General features: G+C 43.6%; 1 protein-coding gene across 2 annotated transcripts in view; it reads right to left on the bottom strand.

Annotated features, from left to right (window-relative positions):
• LOC120540853 (huntingtin-interacting protein 1-related protein-like) overlaps positions 1–8,029 on the bottom strand; it is a 67,848-nt gene extending 59,819 nt beyond the window's left edge. Inside the window, exon 1 of one of the 2 annotated variants that reach the window (XM_039771956.1) lies at positions 7,698–8,029. In XM_039771956.1, the coding sequence (XP_039627890.1) occupies positions 7,698–7,805 (108 nt within the window). In that variant the 5' untranslated portion in view covers positions 7,806–8,029. The remainder of the gene's footprint in view (positions 1–7,697) is intronic. The other variant, XM_039771954.1, reaches the window with a different exon arrangement.
• Positions 8,030–19,078: the final 11,049 nt, after the last annotated feature.

Raw genomic sequence — 19,078 nt, 5'->3', positions numbered from 1 at the left:
ACATGATCACCACTACCGCATTTACAGCTCACTCTCTTTCTTAGAGGGTCCTCATGGAAACTAACATTTACATGATTTGACAGCCAATATCCGAATTTCCCCCTTGTCCACTGCAGCCTATTAGACCAAGTAACAAAGTGTTATCTTTTGGAATAAGTTTAAGTATTGGGGACAAAAAAAAAATAAAAAATAAATTATTTTCAGTCATATCATACCAGTCATTTTCCAACCCACTATATCCTAACACAGGGTCACGGAGGTCTGCTGGAGCCGATCCCAGCTAACACAGGGCGTAAGGCAGGAACAAGCCCCGGGCAGAGAGCGAGCCCACCGCAGGGCAAACACACACACACCAAACACACACTAGGGACAATTTAGGATCGCCAATGCACCTAACCTGCATGTCTTTGGACTGTGGAAGGAAACCGAAGCATCAATCCACAAATAAAAAAAAACCTACTTGTGCGCACACACACACACAGGTTAGCATCAGTGAATCAATTGCTTAACTCTGCTATACCTGAACTTTATACAATAATATATCAACTCTCAGCCATCCATTACACAACATCATTAAGTGTCAGATTTGGTCTTTGGATAAGATTTCTTAAAAATAAACAGATTTATATGGCTGCCCTCCTCATCAAAGTCCTTTTTATTTTCTTACAGTACCAGAATGTTCACATACCTGCCTTAGTCAATGAACGTCTGTGTTTGAAATGAAACAGACAACAATTCTGATACTATACTCTAAGCAAAGAGGCTCCATGCTTGCTAGTTTGGGCCTTCTCTTAGCATACTCATCAGTGCATTAACTTTAAAAGCCTCTTACCTAATATTATACAGAGTAGCGTATTCACAATTGAAGGTTTAACTTAAGGGTGGTTCATTTCAGCAGGATATCGGATTACAGACTGCAACTCCCTTTACTGCATAGTACTTGAGTCATAAAAAGCTTAGTCAATTCACTTCTTCAATACCTCTTTGGTGTGTAATGCTGTGTATCAGGCTTATTTTAAAACCTACATATATATGTTTGGTATCATTCTTTTCAGAATTTATCGAACTTTAATGTGATGTTGTTAGATGTTCAGATTCTTATTCCGTTTTTAAATTATAAACTAAAATATCAAGAAAGTAATGGTTTTTAATACCGAGAAAGTTGTGGTTTATATTTTTGATCGAGTGAACTCTCTTTCTCAGGAACAAACTATTAAAAAAAATTACTCATAACACCAATGTCTGTATTTAGGCGATTTAGTTGGCTGAAGGTCGAGGTGCAGAAGGCACCAGGAGGGTTTCCCCCCTACTACCTAATAAATTAAACAAAACGGGAAATTTCAAATTTCGTGCACTCAAACTCTCTCAAGATTTATCAAAAATATAAAAAAAAAAAACTGAATGAACGATATACGTAAGAAAGAGGAACAGGCAAAGAAAGCAAGCTGGGAAGCAACTGTCTAAAAGACAGTTCCCTTACGCAACACTTTAAAAGGCGCCCTGCCCTGTTCAGAAGGCTTTGTGTCTGAGCAGTGGAGAGAATATCAACTGTTATTAACCTTATCTCTCTATTATAGAAAAAAATCTTGGGAGGGAGACGAGACGTGATCTTCTCGGAAGACACTCTGACATCACGCAAGACAAGGCAGCAAGACAAAAGGACAGCTGCTGTACAGGCTTTTAAATAATCATGGCACAGCGCGACAAGCAGAGCACGCAGCTAGCCAGCAGATGATCCAACCGTATCTCCTTAGTGTGCGTTCAGCCACCCACTTCACAACGAGACCGGCAGAGATGCAAAGTGGCAAAAGGACAGCTGCTGTACAGGCTTTTAAATGACTGATGTGCAGTGCGACAAGCAGAACACACAGCTCGCCAGCAGCAGCAGCAATACAGTAGCTGATCCAAATGCATCTCCTTAGCGTGCGTACAGCCCAATCCCCCCTTTACAACGAAAGCAGCGTTATACATCCCAGGATAAAGAGATTTAAGCAGGCCCAGGGCCGGAAATAAAGAACAAACAGTGGATGACAAAGTTGAACGTCATAAAGAATTCAAAAATGTTGGTGCAGTACACGTGCACAGCAGATCTTCATGGATCTTCTCGTGAAGACACTTTGAAGTCCATCAAGGCAAAGAAGTGAGACAAAAGGACAGCTGCTCTACAGGCTTTTAAATGATCTTCACACAGCGCAACAAGCAGAACATGCAGCTTGGCAGTAGCAACCCTGGGGGGAATAACTCATTCACTACAGCTTTATTACTGGCAAATATCAAGAAATAAAAATTGAATTAAATGAAAATAATCTGTTTAAATTTTCTATCCGGTTAACCAAACCCAGGAGTTGGTGAGCGATGCGAGCAGGTGGCAGATTCCCCTAGTTATACCCAAAATACACTGCAAGACAGAGTGATGAATCATAATTGTACCAAAAAAAAAACAAAAAAACACTGCAAAACCAAGGGGCTCAAAGCTGTGAACTTGGACCAGCATGTGAAACAAAACACATGGCAACTTACCACAACTAAAAATAAAACGTGACCAAGTACTACCAAGTGAAACAAAGGGCCAAAGAAGCTAGCTTTGTCTGTCATTCAAGTCCTAATCTCACGGACAACAACCCATCAGCACAAACACAGCTGCACCATTACTCCAATGTTAACCAAAATACTCATTCAGCCAGCAAAGCATGCAGCAAATCATAAAAGAGAAAGGATCACTAAATGTAGAAACCAGCCAACACTGCCCAATACATGAATACTTAAACACATCTGTTAAAAAAAGCAGATGAAATGAGGCACAAAATGCCGTTAACTAACATAATTACAATATTGCACAAACCCACAAGGCTGAAATGCCAAAGCACAGCACATTCATCAGCGCTGCACTTGGCCAAGCGCTCAAATCAGTCTACACGCAGTGGGCTCACCAAGGGGCACCTCAGCTTTCACTTCAGCACTTCAACTACAATCAGGATGTTCTTTCTTCACTCTTCATGTATATTTATTATATCTTAAACTTTAATCAAACAAGGGGGTTCTGCCACCTGCTTGCCTAGCTCGCCCACCCCCAGGTTTGGCTTACTGGATATACAATTTAAAAAGATTGTTATTTTCATGGGAATTGTTTCTTATGCATTATTTTCACTTTTACTTTAAACTTTTGTAACAACAATACCTGTCCTTTATTTCCAGCACCGGGAGTAGTTACAACTCTTTCTCACGGGACGTGTAACGCTGCTCACGTTGTGAAGTGGGGGGGGGGGATCTGAACACACGCTAAGGAGAAGCGGTCGGATCTTCTGATGGCAAGCTGTGTGTTCTGCTTGTCGTTGTTTTAAGAGCTGAGAGCACATGATGCGTGCCTGCCAAAAGCATTCCAACAACTGCTAGATTAGATGTCCGTGAACTTGTTTTAAATTGTTTGTAAGTAGGGCATGATGTGCAAAAGACACCGCCTCACAGGTTTTGCTTCCTAAGGTTCTAATGTCTAGTTTCGCGTGTCGTCAAAGTGTCGCTCTGAGATGATCATGCCTCAATCGCTTCGCTTTGCTCAACCCCCAGAGGCGCGCTACGATCCTACCACTTCGTGTCTTGGGGGGTACTGAGCGCATGCCAAGAAGATGCGGTCAGATCAGCTGCTGTCTTGCTGCTGCCGATGTGCGTGTTCTGCTTGTCGCGCTGTGTGTTGGTCATTTAAAAGCCTGTACAGCAGCTGTCCTTCTGTCTCACGGGACATCAAATTGTCTTCCGAGAGGATCACGTCTCGTCTCCCTCTCAAGATTTCTTTTTATAATAGAGATATTCTTTCCAGTTATAAAAACTGCTATTTATAAAGTGGAAAGATCATCAAAATCTCTATTATATTGTATTATGCTGTGCTGTATATTTATCTGATATGTAAAACGTTCATGAACTGTCTGCTTACACTCACACCCACTGTGCCCCGGATTGAAGCAGGTTAACTGACACATGGATATTCACTGGTAACTCTTTACTTGCATTTCCGCTGTAATCGCCTGACAGACACCGACCGCATGGTTCTGAACCAAGCCTTCAACATGCACAATGAACCGCATAAGCATATTTTATCACACCAAAACTCTCACTCAAAACTGTGTCAAAATTTTCATTTCCCTTTGTCCCCTCTCACTCTGCCAATTTCATGGAATCCTCTCCTATAATGCGGATATTTTACTGAGGTATGCCAGCTCTAGTCACTAATCACAGCGTCACCGATTGGCAAAGCACTGCACATTGATTATCACATTAAAGTAAGAATTTCCTATACTTTGCACAAAAAGTACCCCGTTAAAATAAATAAATAAAAAATGTCATGACATTCCATCGTGCCACCTACTGTCTAATAACACATGAAGATCCGTGCATCCAGTCTCTTTGAACAACATCACTGGTCAGTATGACTTTGGGGACCCAAAGAAAGAGGAAGTGCAAGTGTGTGACACACAAGGAGGCGTGAGGGCGTATGAAGCAGGCCGAGAACGGCACCTTCAAACACGACAAGGAGGTGAGAAAGGCACCTTGAAAACAACGACAGAGTCCGAGAAGCAGGCTTTACGGCACGGGTGTCGAACTCCAGTCCTGGAGGGCCGCAGTGGTTAAAGGTTTTCTTTTGAACCGTCTTCTTCACTAGTGACCAGTTTTTGCTGCCAATTAACTTCACTCAGGCCCCTTAGTTGTTTCTTTTTCCTTAAACTAGCAGCCAAACAATAATGAGGCACAAAACAAGCCATCATATGACTAGCTCTCCTGTGCCCGTCACACAATATCTGAAATTAAAGAAAGGTGAAGGTCTCAGTAAGGTTGATCTCTCAGGTCACCAAAAAATTAACGGTGATGGAATTAAATAACGGGTTGAATTAACAGCAAGAACCAGCTTCTCATTGAAACACTGGTGGAGTAAAATTGGTTTAGCTAGTCATCTGTTAGCCCGCTTCATTTCATTTTGGCTGCCATTTAATAAAGACAGGAATAAATTCTGGGGACTGAATCCTTAAAATCAGGGCTAGTAAAATGAAGGGAAGTTAATTAGCGGTGAAAACTGGTCAGTGATTTGAAAAAGGGTCAGAATGAAAACCTGCAGCCACTGCGGCCCTCCAGACCCAGAGTTTGACATCCCTACTTTACGGAAATGAGCTTGACAGAGAGAGTAGCGATCAAGAGAGGTCCAGACGCACATGAATAGGGTGGAAAGGCGGCAAAAGGGCAAGAGATAACAAAGATATTTGAATTATTCTATTACAAGTCTTTGACAAATGCCATGGCTCGTTATTAATGTCACAAATCACTATAATGACAATCCATCCTTACTAACGTTGTATTTTTACATATGAGGGTGTGCGTAACAAATAATGTGGTGATGCGACAGTATCGTAATACATTTCGTTAGCCACCTTAATAAGTGTGTGTGTGTCTCCGTCAATTGCAACAGGCGGTGCATCACAAACTTTTAACACTGCTTTTACAAATCCCATACCAAACAGCATAACAACAGAGATATACTGTATGCATTGTATGTTGCACCACCGAGGTCTACTTTGATTGCTTAGATATGAAACCATCTTAGATGGGTGGAATAGCTAAGTTGTAAATTTATTTTAACCGTCGGGCTTTGTTCTAAATGCTTATGCATGTGGACATGAGGGTCAAACAGTTATGAAGGAGGGGTCTTTGTGGCTTAAACAGTACCCCAGCCCAGGGCACAAAAACCATCCACCACAGGGTCCCACCATAACACAATTTCTGTTTGCATATTGACTCCCTTGCTCTACACACATTTAATATTGCATTGCATCTTACAATTTTATTTTTACATTTTTAATAGTGTTATTTTATTGTGCACTATGGGGGCTCAGAGCACAAGAAATTCATGACTGATAATCACGCTCATATCAGTATATGACAATAAACTTGAAATGAAATGACTTGCATTTTAAAACAGTTTAAAAGCCTTCATTAAGGTTGCACTTAAGTTAGTGATGGAAATTAAAGCAGCAGCAAACTATTTACTGGCTCTTCAGATGAGGTGCAATCCCGAGGTCCTGACTCTCTGTGGGCATAAAAGAACCTTCGAAAACAGTAGGGTGTTCTGCGATGTCACGGCTATATTGTTCATCCTGTGTTGACTCTTGCAATAGCTAACGTGTGGTGAGCATACCGGCACGAGAATGGCTGTCGTCGCATCACCCAATGCTGCTCATTAGTGGTGGCTGAAGGGGCTCCCTTGCTGTCTATGTAAAGCGGCACATAAATGTCACGCTCTCTTTCACTTAACTTTAAATGACAGGCAGCAACTGGAAAACAAAATGTGCTCTCCTCATATAATTTGCATCTACAAATAAAACAACATCCCAAAGCCTCTGTGAAAAAGAAACAAGAAAGTGTACAAAAGTCAGTTTATTCTAAATAATAAAATGAAAAGTCAGTCAAATCCGTAACTAATTATCTCCTTTAAAAATGTAGGTGTTCCTTATTATTATTTCAGAGACAGATTCTATATTTGAACACAAAAACACATAAGAGGTTAATTGTGGAAAAAAACACTTTGACTATACAATCAGTGTGACCTTTAAATAAGTGAAAAAAGAAACCTTTTCTAAAATCAACTATAGGAGGTGTGGCAGTGGTGGAAAAACACACACACACACACAATGACACAAAACCTGCCAGCTCTCCAAGTCCAGGATCTCCTTAAAAAGCACATAAACATGTGGGCCCACATGCCAGAAGTGCTCACCACACCTACTGGGGAACCAACACAAACCCTGCGAGAAATCGATTTATAAGGCTAAACAGTGTACGATAAAAACCACAAACAAACGTCAAATTGTGCCCCGTCAGAGTGACATTAGGAGCACCATAGGTGCACGGAACCAGATGTGCCACACGGGCATCACGATGAGCCGATTACTGGGTAAACGAGCCCAAAATGAGCGGCAGGCTCAAATCACGCAGTGCAGTCCTCTCAAGCTGCCGTGACTCCGCACACAGATTTCTTTAGCTAAAAGGCGCTATAAAAAGTTAACACGTGACCAGATGTTTACGTGGGCGCCACAGAGGGGAAGTCCTCTTAAGATCTGAGGCCCCAATAATTAAGTCACAAGAAGAACAAAAAACGACGGGAGTAGCAGCTTCGCATTCATGAATGACTTTATTCGAGGGATTCCGCTTTAGTTTCTATAACGTGAAACAACTTAAAAGGCTATCCCCGCTTATTTAACGATAAAGTGTACAAAATCAAAAGTAATCCGAAACACTAATTGAAAGGGGGCGGCGCACAAGCAGCTGTAGTTTCTCCAGGTGGTTACCGGATAAAGGCTTCTTAAGGACGTGTCTAAATGTACGCCGCCGAAGTGTAATAAAATTTACTTTTCTGGGGTACAAGTGCACGAGTTTTACAACCAACCTGCTGGAGACACACGAGCGGCAATGCAGTCCAACAAGCGGGCGGGTAGCGTGGTGTTAACCGCCGGCGTGTCCCCCGTCTTTCTCTCTGTCTGTAATTTCGAACGAAAAAAAAAAACACAAACAAACAAACAAAACGCGGCCTCGTTTATAAGTAAAATAACATTCAAAAGCACTCAAAAACCAGCATGTACGGCCCGGGGTTTATGTTCGATAAACGCTTTTGTGGGAGGCGCACGACCGCCAGGCTCAATCCGCGAGGCTCCAGTTACCTGCTGCCTGTCAAAATGCTCCCTTTCCGCTTCCAAACTGTTTCCAGATCTCCGGCTCAAAACCCTTGCAGGCACCTGCTTGATGGTATTCATCGTTAAATTATTCATTTGACGGCTTTTCAATCTTGTCTTTGTTTGTTTCCTTATTGCTTGTTTATGTAGGTTTCTTTTTGCCTTCTTATTTAATCCAGGAATTACGAGGGGAGGATACAAAAAAAATATCAATGGTCCCACGCGAGACGCCGATTGCCACACAACTCCCCCTCCAACATGTACAGTAGCTGCCGAGGAATCATGGGAGGAGGGACCGGAGAGACGCACTTAGCAACTGCGCGTCCAAAAAGATGGTGATCTGGGCGGGGTGTACATTGACCACGCCCACACTCCTTTACATACGCACGAAACGCCTTGATTTACCGCGGTACCAGCACACGCAAATAAAAGCATAGCCGCCGGAGGGCTCAGGGACAGCACAGAATTATGGATCGAGTGTGGCGGCAGCATGTTAAATCCCGACTCCTGTGCAGGTGAGGGAATGCTCCAGAGTGTCTCGGAAGATCACGCCGAAAGGAGACGCTTTATTAGTGAAAAGATGGGCAAATTAAAAAAAGAAAAGTTAAAGAAATGTAAAAGAGGAAAAGTGAATCAATGACATGTACGATTTTTTTGTACGTGCAGCACATCCTTTATGTAAATACCATCAAACTTTAAAGTGAAACCATTCCACTTGTGTAACCGGTTGTAGACTGCCTGTTGTGCCGTTTTTGCTGCCCTGTCACGTTTTGCTGCCGTCGTAGTCAAACGCAAGTGACAGACAGGATTCTTATCAGATTTTGATGTCTTAGCAGGCTGTAATATTTCCCGTCTTGAGGAATACGGAAAAAGACAGCCGATAAGTGATCAATTTCAAAATGATAGGTCGGACTCGTGATTAAGATGTTTCATTCTTGAACATGGCAGCCATAACACCTGCACTCCTGGACAGTAATCCACCTGAAGCTAAGCATGTTGGGCTTAGCCAGTACTTGGATGGGAGTCCAACCAGGAAAGCTTGGGATGTTGCTGAGAGGGAGGCGCTTGGTGTGTGTGTGTGTTGATCCCAGTGCCCCAACATGGTGACAAGGAAACTGTGCTGATAAAGGGTGCCAACCTTCAGATAAGATGTTAAATTCCTGAGTCTCAGGGCATCTTTTGAAAAAAGTAAGGTGACCCCTGGCTAAACCACCCACCACAGACTGATCATTCTGTCCATTAATCATCCCCTGTCCTTCTTATTGTCTGTCTTTGTCACCCCTTCACCACTTAATAGGTAATATGTGGCGAGCGTTCTGGTCCAAGAATGGCTGAGGTCACATCATTCAGATGGATGCCACACATTGGTGATGGTTCAAGTGGCTCCTCACTGTCTATGTGAAGCACTTTGAGCAGCGAGTAAAGTGCTATATAAATGTAACTATGTATGGCAACGCTGGCACGTGGGGATGTGTGTCAGGGCGTAGCTAGGAATGCATTTTAGAGGAGGATGAGCAAGAACATGAACCAGAATTCTATTATCGGAAAGGTCAAAAAATATATGGGGTGGGACATAAACCAGGATTCCTCCTCCTGTCTACATCTGTGCCCAGAATTACTTCTATCTTATTGTCAGGCTTGTTATATTCAGGATACTGGTATGCTGTAAGCATGTTCTGTGAACTCCTGTGCTTAATACTTAAAATGAAGTATTTGCCTCATGCAAAACTTTTGCAGATTGTTGCAGAGAGAAATAGCTCTGGGTTTGAATCCAATATGAAGACTGCAAACCACATTTAATGCTGTACAAAGGATTTCCGTTCATCTATCCATCAGCGGGATTTTGGGGCAGGTGGAGACTATCCCAACAATCATAGACCTGGTAACACACTGACACCCCCAGGGATTTGCAATTAGAAGCTGGCCCCATAGTGTGGGTGTCTGCCTGAGCAGACAGGTGTCCCATCCAACCTGAGTCTTCAGCTCTTTAGGACCCTCTGTGGTCCAGGTTTCTTAGATCTGCTCCTTGAAGGGCTCCAATGGCTACAGGCTTTACCCCCCAGTTTTTCATCTGCTTTACATTTATGAGATATATTAGCACTGCTGCCTCATAGCTCCGCTATCTTGTTCTTAAATCCCAGTCTGGGATTGAAGATTCTCCATATGACTACGTGAGTGTTCCTTATTCTCCCCAAAGACACACAGATTAGCTTAGCTAGGCATGGAAAACCGAGGTGAGGGGCCGTGCATAACAATGTGATGGACCAGCACTCCATCCAGGGCTATCTTCTGCCTTGTGTCCATTACTGCCAAGACAGGTACAGGCACTCTGAGGCCCTATGACTGGTTAGAAAACACTTCTATATAATAGATGATAGATAAGGAGGAGCCACTACCCAATTTCAAAGCTTACCGAAGAAGATCCGAAGCTGGAATTGCAGCCAAGGCGGCTTCTACACAGTACAGAATGAGGGTCTGAATATTTTAATGGCCGAGAGATTCCACAGTCCACCTGCCTGCAGCACCTGGCAACACTGGAAGGCTACGGCAGTATGGCTGGGTGATCACTGAAATCGGCTTTGCACATTTACCACTTGTACTTGTTTATAATGCAATCCTGAAAATGTCTGGGGTGGTTGTGACAAATCTATAGATCCTACAAAAAGGAAGGAGTTATGAGATGTTTGGACTCATGGAAATTCACCAATAAACTCCAGTAAATGTACGATTTGAACAAAGAGCTCTAAAGGTGGATACCAGCGTGAAATTTCTTAAAAGACGTTCACGACAAAAGGGCACCAACTCGTTTTTCAGACTACTAATATAAGCGATCAGTTTGCACCCTTCATTCACGGCACGTCACCTGTACATTCCAGCAGAAGATATCTGTTCTGACATTCTGAAGCGGTGGCTCTGGGCAGCACAGTGAGGTGCAAGTGGGATATGGAATTTCAAACCTGCTTCGCTTAGCAGCCGACTGCACACTTTGCATGTGCCTTCTCTAGAAACAAGTGGTATTAACTTTTGCCAGAGCTGGCTACGTATGCAGCTCGGTGCTGCAAGCCACAACCCCAGACCAGTCGGAGGTTATTTCCTGCCATTTATGGCTCAGTTTGTTATTCATATCCTGTTTCGGGATTCAAGATGTGAATTTCAAATGTCCCAGTTGAAAGAAATGGAGGAGGCAGGAGCTCTGCTCAGTGATTTCACTCCTGAAAGCCCAGCTGAGACGATCTTCTTGTTCTTACTTTGGGGAAATGTGGTTGTTCAACGAAAGCAAATACAAGAGGAGGTGAATGGCACTGGTACATGCAAACGGGTGGAGAGTCCATCAGGTATGCCGATCTGTGCTTTTTATGAAATTCAAAACTTTTGTGTTTTAGTGGTAACACGTCGCATGGTTGAAAATGCAGATAAGAATTTCACTGTACTTGATAGGCATGACAATACTACGACTGCAGCTACTAGGGGTCACACATGCACATCTGTGGATCATCCCCCAGGCTCACCTGAGGTAGGTACTACCACCTGAGGTCAAAAGGGGGCGCTCATGCTGACTCCGCCCCTTCCTATGTCCCGCCTATAAACTACACAGCTGCCGGATGGAGGCATTCAGTTTGGAGCAGACAGCGTTGCAGGACAGAGCTCTTTCAACCCTGACCCGAACCCAGACCAGAACCCAGGGTTTGCTTGGCCAGGCGGCTTTCTTGTTTCTGATTTGTTTCTTTTTGAACCTTGAAATGGCACACACTCCATTTTGTGGGTTGGCTCCCCAACATTTTTATCCATGGAGCTTGCAGTGCTTTCCTCAACTACATACCATTGTTACTACCACTACTACTACTACTACACCACCCCAGAGTGGTAAACTGCCTTGGTCTTGGCTGGCGGCTGTGCTACTGGTTTACTTTCCAACCAGTTTCTTTCTTGGAGGTCAGTCTATGCTTGAATTAAAATTCTTTGTTTGATGAAGTCTGGGCAAGCAGTCAGTGGCACTCAAGTGGCACAGTGGATAACGCCATTGCCCAACAACTGCAGGAGATTGGCTTCATGCCTGGCCTGTCCACTGTGTAGAGTTTGCACCTCTGTGAGTTTCCCTCCCTTAGCCAAACCACATGCAACTTACCTAGATTGCCGACTATAAAACATCCTCTTTAAAGAGATTTGGGCAGCAAGACACTTAGCATTGCTGTCTCACCGCTCCAGACTCCTGGGTTTCAAATCTTGGCAGTGTCTGCATGGCATATCTCCCCATATATGCTCCAGTTTTCCTCCTGCATCCTAAAGATGTGCTGGTTTAAGTATTATTAGCATGTGTGAGACCAGTGATGGACATTCAGATTGCTGAAGACTCCAAATGAGTCAACTCTCGCCTGCTAGTGTGAGAATGAGCACCTCCAGACTTGAGGCTTCTTCTTTACTCTTTCCAGGTAGGTGGAGAGCAACTTGCAAGTGAAGGAATCTGACTAAATCAGGGTCTTGTACATGAATGAGAGTCGAGATGATTGTGAGGTTGATCAGAGCAGCTTCTTTGTGGATGTCATACTGAAAGTGTGAGTGGTAAGGCAGGAGCAAGCTGTCAATTACCAGTCTGTGCTCCCTTTCTTTCCTATGTCAGTGTTTCTCAACCTTTTTGGTGTCCTGACTATAACAATACTGGTTCAAGTGCGACTGTTGGAGCAGGACACTCGCAACCTACTCTGCATTCCAACCCCGATCCACTTCAATTCTAAACACTGTCAGCAGGGCAGACCGTAAGCCACTGTACAAGGTGACGAAAACAATGAAATGGTAAACGCAAAAGGCAGAAACAGAGCTGCTGAGCAGGGACTGCTCATCTCATTCAGTGTCAGGATGAGGAGCTCAACAGCACAATGTGATCTCGCTGTAGAACGTCTGACTTTAAGAGTCAAGAGGAGACACAGGAGGAGGTTTGGGCTCGGAGTTAGGAAGCTCCCCGGGTGAGGCACACAGGGTGTGACATGAAAACCAAGTAAGGAGACAACTGAGGAAGCTACACACTGTGGGACCAGATGGAATCAATCCTCGGATTCTTAAGGCCTGTACTGACCCAAGTTTGTGGTGTCCTCTGTCAGCTGATCAGTCTGTCCCAAAGGCTTCAGAAAGTGGCACTGCCATGGAAAACATGCTGATTGTTCCTTTTCCAATGAAGGCAAGCGCATCTTCACCTAGTGACTACAGACCAGTGCCAAATATGTCTCACATCATGAAGACCTTTGAGAGGCTGGGCCTGGACTATATGAGCCCTCTTGTGGTAGACCACCTGGACCCACTGCAGTGGTGGATGCAGTTATCCATCTACTGTATAAGGCTTAGTCTCAAATGGACAAAGCTGGAAGCACTGTGACGATGATGCTTTTTGATTTCTCCAGTGATGGCCAGTCCTGGATTATATGAATATGAGTCTTCTTGTGGTAGACCACCTGCAGTTTTCCTGCTGGTAAAGACTGGAATGGAGGGTGCAATGATCTGTCTGCTCCACAAGGCTTATTCTCACCTGGACAACGTTGGTAGCACTGTGATGTCTGTCTGCATATCTATTTTGTAGTGCCATATCTATCTATCTATTATATAGTACCTTATCTATCTAAGTGCCTTTAATATCTATCTATCCATCGGTCTATCTATAGGGTGGTCCAGATCTAATTATGCAATTTTCATTACACTATAACTTATTAAGTTTATTACATAGAAAATCACCTGAAAAATCCCGGGCCATTGAGAAGTGTGCGAACTGACGACATGAAGAATTGTCTTTGTGCCGAACTGGAATCGTCCCCGCATAAATCAAAGTCATCCAGGCGATCTGGATCTGCATAATTAGATCTGGACCACCCTGTATACTATATAGTGCCTTATCTATCTATCTATCTATCTATCAATCAATCAATCAATCATATGGTGCTTTATCTATCTATCTTATATAGTGCCTTTCATATCTATCTATCTATCTATATTATATAGTACCTTATCTATCTAAGTGCCTTTCATATCTATCTATCTGTCTATCTATATTATATAGTGTCTTGTCTATCAATCAAATTGTGCCTTATCTATCTATCTTATATAGTGCCTTTCATATGTATCTATCTATCTATCTATATTATATAGTACCTTATCTATCTATCTACCTGTCTGTCTATCCATCCTTCCTGCTGGAAGTACTGCTCTCAGATAGCAAGGGAGACACCAGGAATTTCACAGGAGGAGCTGGAGGTCACTGAGACCCTCACTGAGATAAGTACAGTGAATGCGAGGAGGATTGTTCATTTTATGTTTTATTCTCATTCTCCACATTGGTTGCTTTGCTTTAACTCACTCACAGGGTGACCTTGTTGCTTCTTTGCTCTTGAACATTATCAATTAGCAAGTAAAACAGGCAGACAGTGTGTAATAGCATATCTCAGTGGCATCTGCCTGTGTTGAGTGTTGTGAAGTTGCCTAATGTCTCGGCTTTAAGCCATATGGTAAAGGCAGGGATTAAAAAGTTAATTGACGCAAAAAACTGGAGGCCCTGCATTCCTGAGCCGGGGTTGTTCATCATCCCTGCATTACAAAAAATAACGTGGTGTTTGGAATGCTTCACAGTTGTCTAAAAATACACGTCAAGACTTATCTCTGAAACGAAAGCACATGAAAAACATGGAGGCAGACACGCATGACACATCACTGTGTAAAGCCTTGGCAGCCAAAATGTTTTTTTTACTTTTTGGTAAAGAGTCAACGTTCACCATGTTCTCCTGTTCCCTCAAATGACCAGTGCATTTATAAGCACACAAGTGAAAAAAACATTTCACTTCAGTAGAATCAAATCAGGACATTTTCATGAGATGATCAAGGTTTGTCACCCAGCCTGTCCAGATTGGCGAGCCTCACCAGGAAAGGTGGCCTAAAAGTGAAAATTATTGTTCAGGTTTCTTCAGCATTTGGTAAATGCCATCCTTTAAACTACTTTTGGCCAAAAACAAAAAGGGTCCAAATCCCTGATGTAGACATCACAACTCCGACTCTGTCCAAATGAGCATTGACTCAACCAGCTTTAGCAAGTTCACCTAAACACCAAACTGTTACTTGGCCATTTTGCCTTCATACTTTGTAAGTGAACATCAATGAGTGGTTTGCTGCGTGAATTTTAAAGCATGCCAGCAAATGTAAATTTTAAATGTATTTAATCAGGTAAAAGCTTAGATCAAAATTACTGTCTTGAGTGTCCATTACTATGCAAGAGGCCGTGGAGCTAAAATGAAAGGGTGGCATCAGTGTAATATCAACAAAGATGCACAGTCCCAATCCAGATGCCAGCTTATGTCCAAACTAATAAGAAGTGATATTAAAAGAAATGTTAAAGAACATCAGAGTTGGCACACCAGGAGGTGACAGTTACATTACAGATGACACCTGACAGCTCTTGTCTAATTGGGCTTCAGCATTTGGGAGTTAAAAGAAAAAGAAAAGCTCACCCATCCCATTATCATTGGAGGCTTTTTTTACATGCCAGTCAGGACTCCCTTTTGTATGAATGAGGTGTGGTAGGCATATGACATTCGATACGCCCTTATGGCCGCTCCAGCCATAATGAACGAGTTCCGACGCATTCTTCTCCGGGGAGTTGAGTTTGTAATTGTGATGTTTACAATATCTGACATGCCGGAGCCTCTCTTTTCTCCATTTCACCCATCCATCCATTATCCACCGCTTATCCGAGGTCGGGTCGCGGGGGCAGTACCCTAAGCAAGGAAGCCCAGACCTCCCTCTCCCCGTCCACCTCCTCCAGCTCCTCTGGGAGGACCCCGAGCCGTTCCAAGGCCAGCCGGGAGATAATTCCTCCAGCGTGTCCTGGGTCTGCCCCGTGGCCTTCTCCCAGTGGGGCATGCCCGGAACACCTCCCCAGGGAGGTGTCCAGGGGCATCCTAACCAGATGCCTGAACCACCTCAACTGACTCCTCTCAATGCGGAGGAGCAGCGACTCTACTCCGAGTCTCTCCCGGATAACTGAACTCCTCACCCTATCTCTAAGGGAAAGTCCAGCCACCCTGCAGAGAAAACTCATTTCGGCCGCTTGTATCCGCGATCTTGCTCTTTCGGTCACTACCCAAAGCTCATGGCCATAGGTGAGGGTAGAAATGCAGATCGACTGGTAAATCGACAGCCTCGCCTTTTGGCTCAACTCAATCTTCACCACGACAGACCGTTGCAGAGCCTGCATTACTGTGGATGCCACACCGATCCATCTGTCAGCCTCCCGCTCCATTCTTCCCTCACTCGTGAACAAGACCCTGAGATACTTGAACTCCTCCACTTGAGGCAGTAATGTGTTTCCAACCCGGAAAGAGTATTCCACCCTTTTCTGGCTGAGAACCATGGCCTCGGATTTAGAGGTGCTGACTCTCATCCTCGCCACTGAACACTTGGCCGCGAACTACTCCAGTGAGAGCTGGAGGTCAATGTCCGACGAAGCCAACAGAATCATGTCATTCGCAAATAGCAGAGACGAGATTCTGAGGTCACCGCACCAGACCCCCCCACTCCTTGGCTGCACCTAGAAATCCTGTCCATAAAACTTATGATTCTGAACAGAATCAGTGATAAAGGGCAGCCCTGGTGCAGTCCAACCTCAACAGGAAACAAGTCCGACTAATTACCAGCAATGCGGACCAAGCTCCTGCTCCTCCTGTACAGGAACTGAACGACTCGTAACAACGAGCCTTGTACTCCGTACTCTTGGAGCACACCCCACAGGATGCTTCGAGGGACACGGTTGAATGCCTTCTCCAAATCCACAAAACACATGTGGACTGGTTGGGCAAACTCCCATGCCCCCTCCAGGATCCTGGCCAGGGTGTAGAGCTGGTCCAGTGTTCCACGGCCGGGACGGAATCTGTACTGTTCCTCTTGAATCCGAGATTCAACCATCGACCGAACTCTCTTCTCCAGCACCCCTGAATAGACCTTACCGGGGAGGTTGAGGAGTGTGATCCCTCTATAGTTGGAGCACATCCTTCAGTCACCCTTCTTAAAAAGGGGGACCACCACCCCAGTTTGCCAGTCCAGAGGCACTGCCCCCGATGTCCATGCGATGTTGCAGAGACGTGTCAACCAGGACAGCCCCACAACATCCAGAGCCTCGAGGAACCCAGGGTGAACCTCGTCCACCACAGGGGCCCCGCCACCTCAGAGCTTTCTGGCCAAACTGAGCAATTGTGGGAGAAGGGTCATGGTAAGAGAGGTGACGAAGAACCCAATGGTCATTCTGTCTGAGCTGTGTGGAGATAGGAGAAACTTCCAGAAAGGCGGCCATCAATTCAACACTTCACCAATTGTGGGCTTTATGAACAGTGGGTAGATGGAGCCTCTCCTCAGTAAAAGACACATGGAAGCCCACTTGGAGTTTGCAAAAAGGCACCTAAACAATTGTTAGGACTGTGAGAAACAAAACTCTCTGGTCAGATGAAACCAAGATTAGCGTCATGTATAGAGAAAACCAGGCAATGCTCATCACCTGTGCAACACCATTCCAACTGTGAAGCATGGAGGAGATGTCAGCGTTACGCAGTGGGGTTCATTTCCAGCAGCAGGGACTGGGAGATTAAACACTACTGAGAGAAAGCTGACCAGAGCAAACTCCAGATATATCCTTAATGAGAAGCTGCTCTGGAGCACTCTTGGCTGAAGTTTCACCTTCCAAAAGCACAAAGCAAAGACAACTCTGGGAATGTCTTTGAGTTTCCCAGTCACAGCCTGGACTTGAACCCAATGAAAAATCTCTGGTTTCGTGGTGTGCTGCTGTACAACGAGACTAAATTTAGCTCATTAGTGCTGAGCCTGTTGAAGCATTTTGTGAACCCATAACTTCTAAACAGCTTTTGCCAACCCAAAAAAGAAGCAACGTAATCATACACTGATGACACGTTCACTCTTTTATTTTGCTCAGAATTTCTTCACTGGCTTATGTTTCTTTTCTATTTAATTGCAATTTTGATTTTCGTTCAGTTTGAATCATGATTTTTCATATTATGTTACATACGATTAGTTTTATTTGCTTAATTATTTGTTAATGATGCTCTGACACTTTAGATGTATTTACATCACTTGTGTTTTGTGGGTGATACTTTAAGAAGGAGGGCTGTCCTGATGTCATCACTCCTGAGGCCCCTTCTCAATGGCTCAGATAGTGGAGCACTGAGTTCAGCAGAGTCTTCTCAACTACTATGTTGTGTTAGTTCTCTTAATTTGATCTTCTGGCTCTTAACTGCTTTGGGTATTGTGATTGTTGTTTGTTAGGATTGTCTTTTAAGCAACTCCTTTTGAGCCCATATGTGATGGTTTTCCTTTTTGAATAAACATAAGTATTTATAAAGATTACTTTTTGAATTGTTTGAATACAAGACAGAGGTTTCATGGTCTCTCCCTTTTTGTGAGGCATTTTTTGTAAGTGAGACTCTACAGTATTTCTTTAACTTTGTAAAGGTCAGGTTCCCAAGGTTTGGACTTGGCTGAGGCAGAAACCTACAACTAGTAGCTTGGGGCCAGCTGGGTTAGGGCAAGTTTCACCGAGGCTGGCCAGTGATAGTCTTGACCTGCTTTTTCTGGTGTCACTGGATCCCTTACCCAGATGTTGTCTTGTTTTGTGTCCCCTACTCATAACAATCGGTAGTACTGGTCCAGTTTAACCTAACATCTTTTTGATATGGTAAGAAAATGGTACATTGAGAAAACACAAGTAACCATTCAAACAACATGCAAGAGCCACACCAACAGCAAGCAAGATTCTGAAGCAGGGCACCATCATCTTACAAGAAACTTCTGTATTTACCTACAATATTAGGAAAGCGTTTAGGGAGGGAAAAAAAAGGAATGTATCACTCTAGAATTAGTTAATATGTCTAACTTTTTCAATAAACAATACAACCTATTAGTCAAACCAGGCGTGAACCATAAAGAGAATTTTGACAGTAGATAACACAGTCCTTCACTACCTGTACACCGTAGAAGGTATGCATGTCCTAAAATTACCAATCTATTCAGATGCTCTTTCATTTAGCCCTCCTAAGCGCCCTCTGGTGGGATAAAAAAAAATTAAAAACATGACAGTTATGGCCTTCCACACATTCAAACCTTTCTAATAAATAAATAAATAAATATTTCTAGCTTAGACATGAGAAAAACTCGCCTCATCAGTTTTACCTGCATATTTCATATCACCTGCTGCCACTGTTCCTCACTCATTTTTGTCAATGTGATCATCAGTGCTCAGTTTAATTTTTTTATTCCAAAGCTAGAGAATAGTATCTCATTATATATATAGTAATCATATGCAACATTCCTCCTCTTTTGTCTAACGCATATGA

The sequence above is a fragment of the Polypterus senegalus genome, chromosome 12, assembly GCF_016835505.1.
Source record: "Polypterus senegalus isolate Bchr_013 chromosome 12, ASM1683550v1, whole genome shotgun sequence".
NCBI lineage: Eukaryota > Metazoa > Chordata > Cladistia > Polypteriformes > Polypteridae > Polypterus > Polypterus senegalus.
Note: the sequence above shows the minus strand (reverse complement) of the source record. Positions and strands in the feature narration are given on the sequence as shown.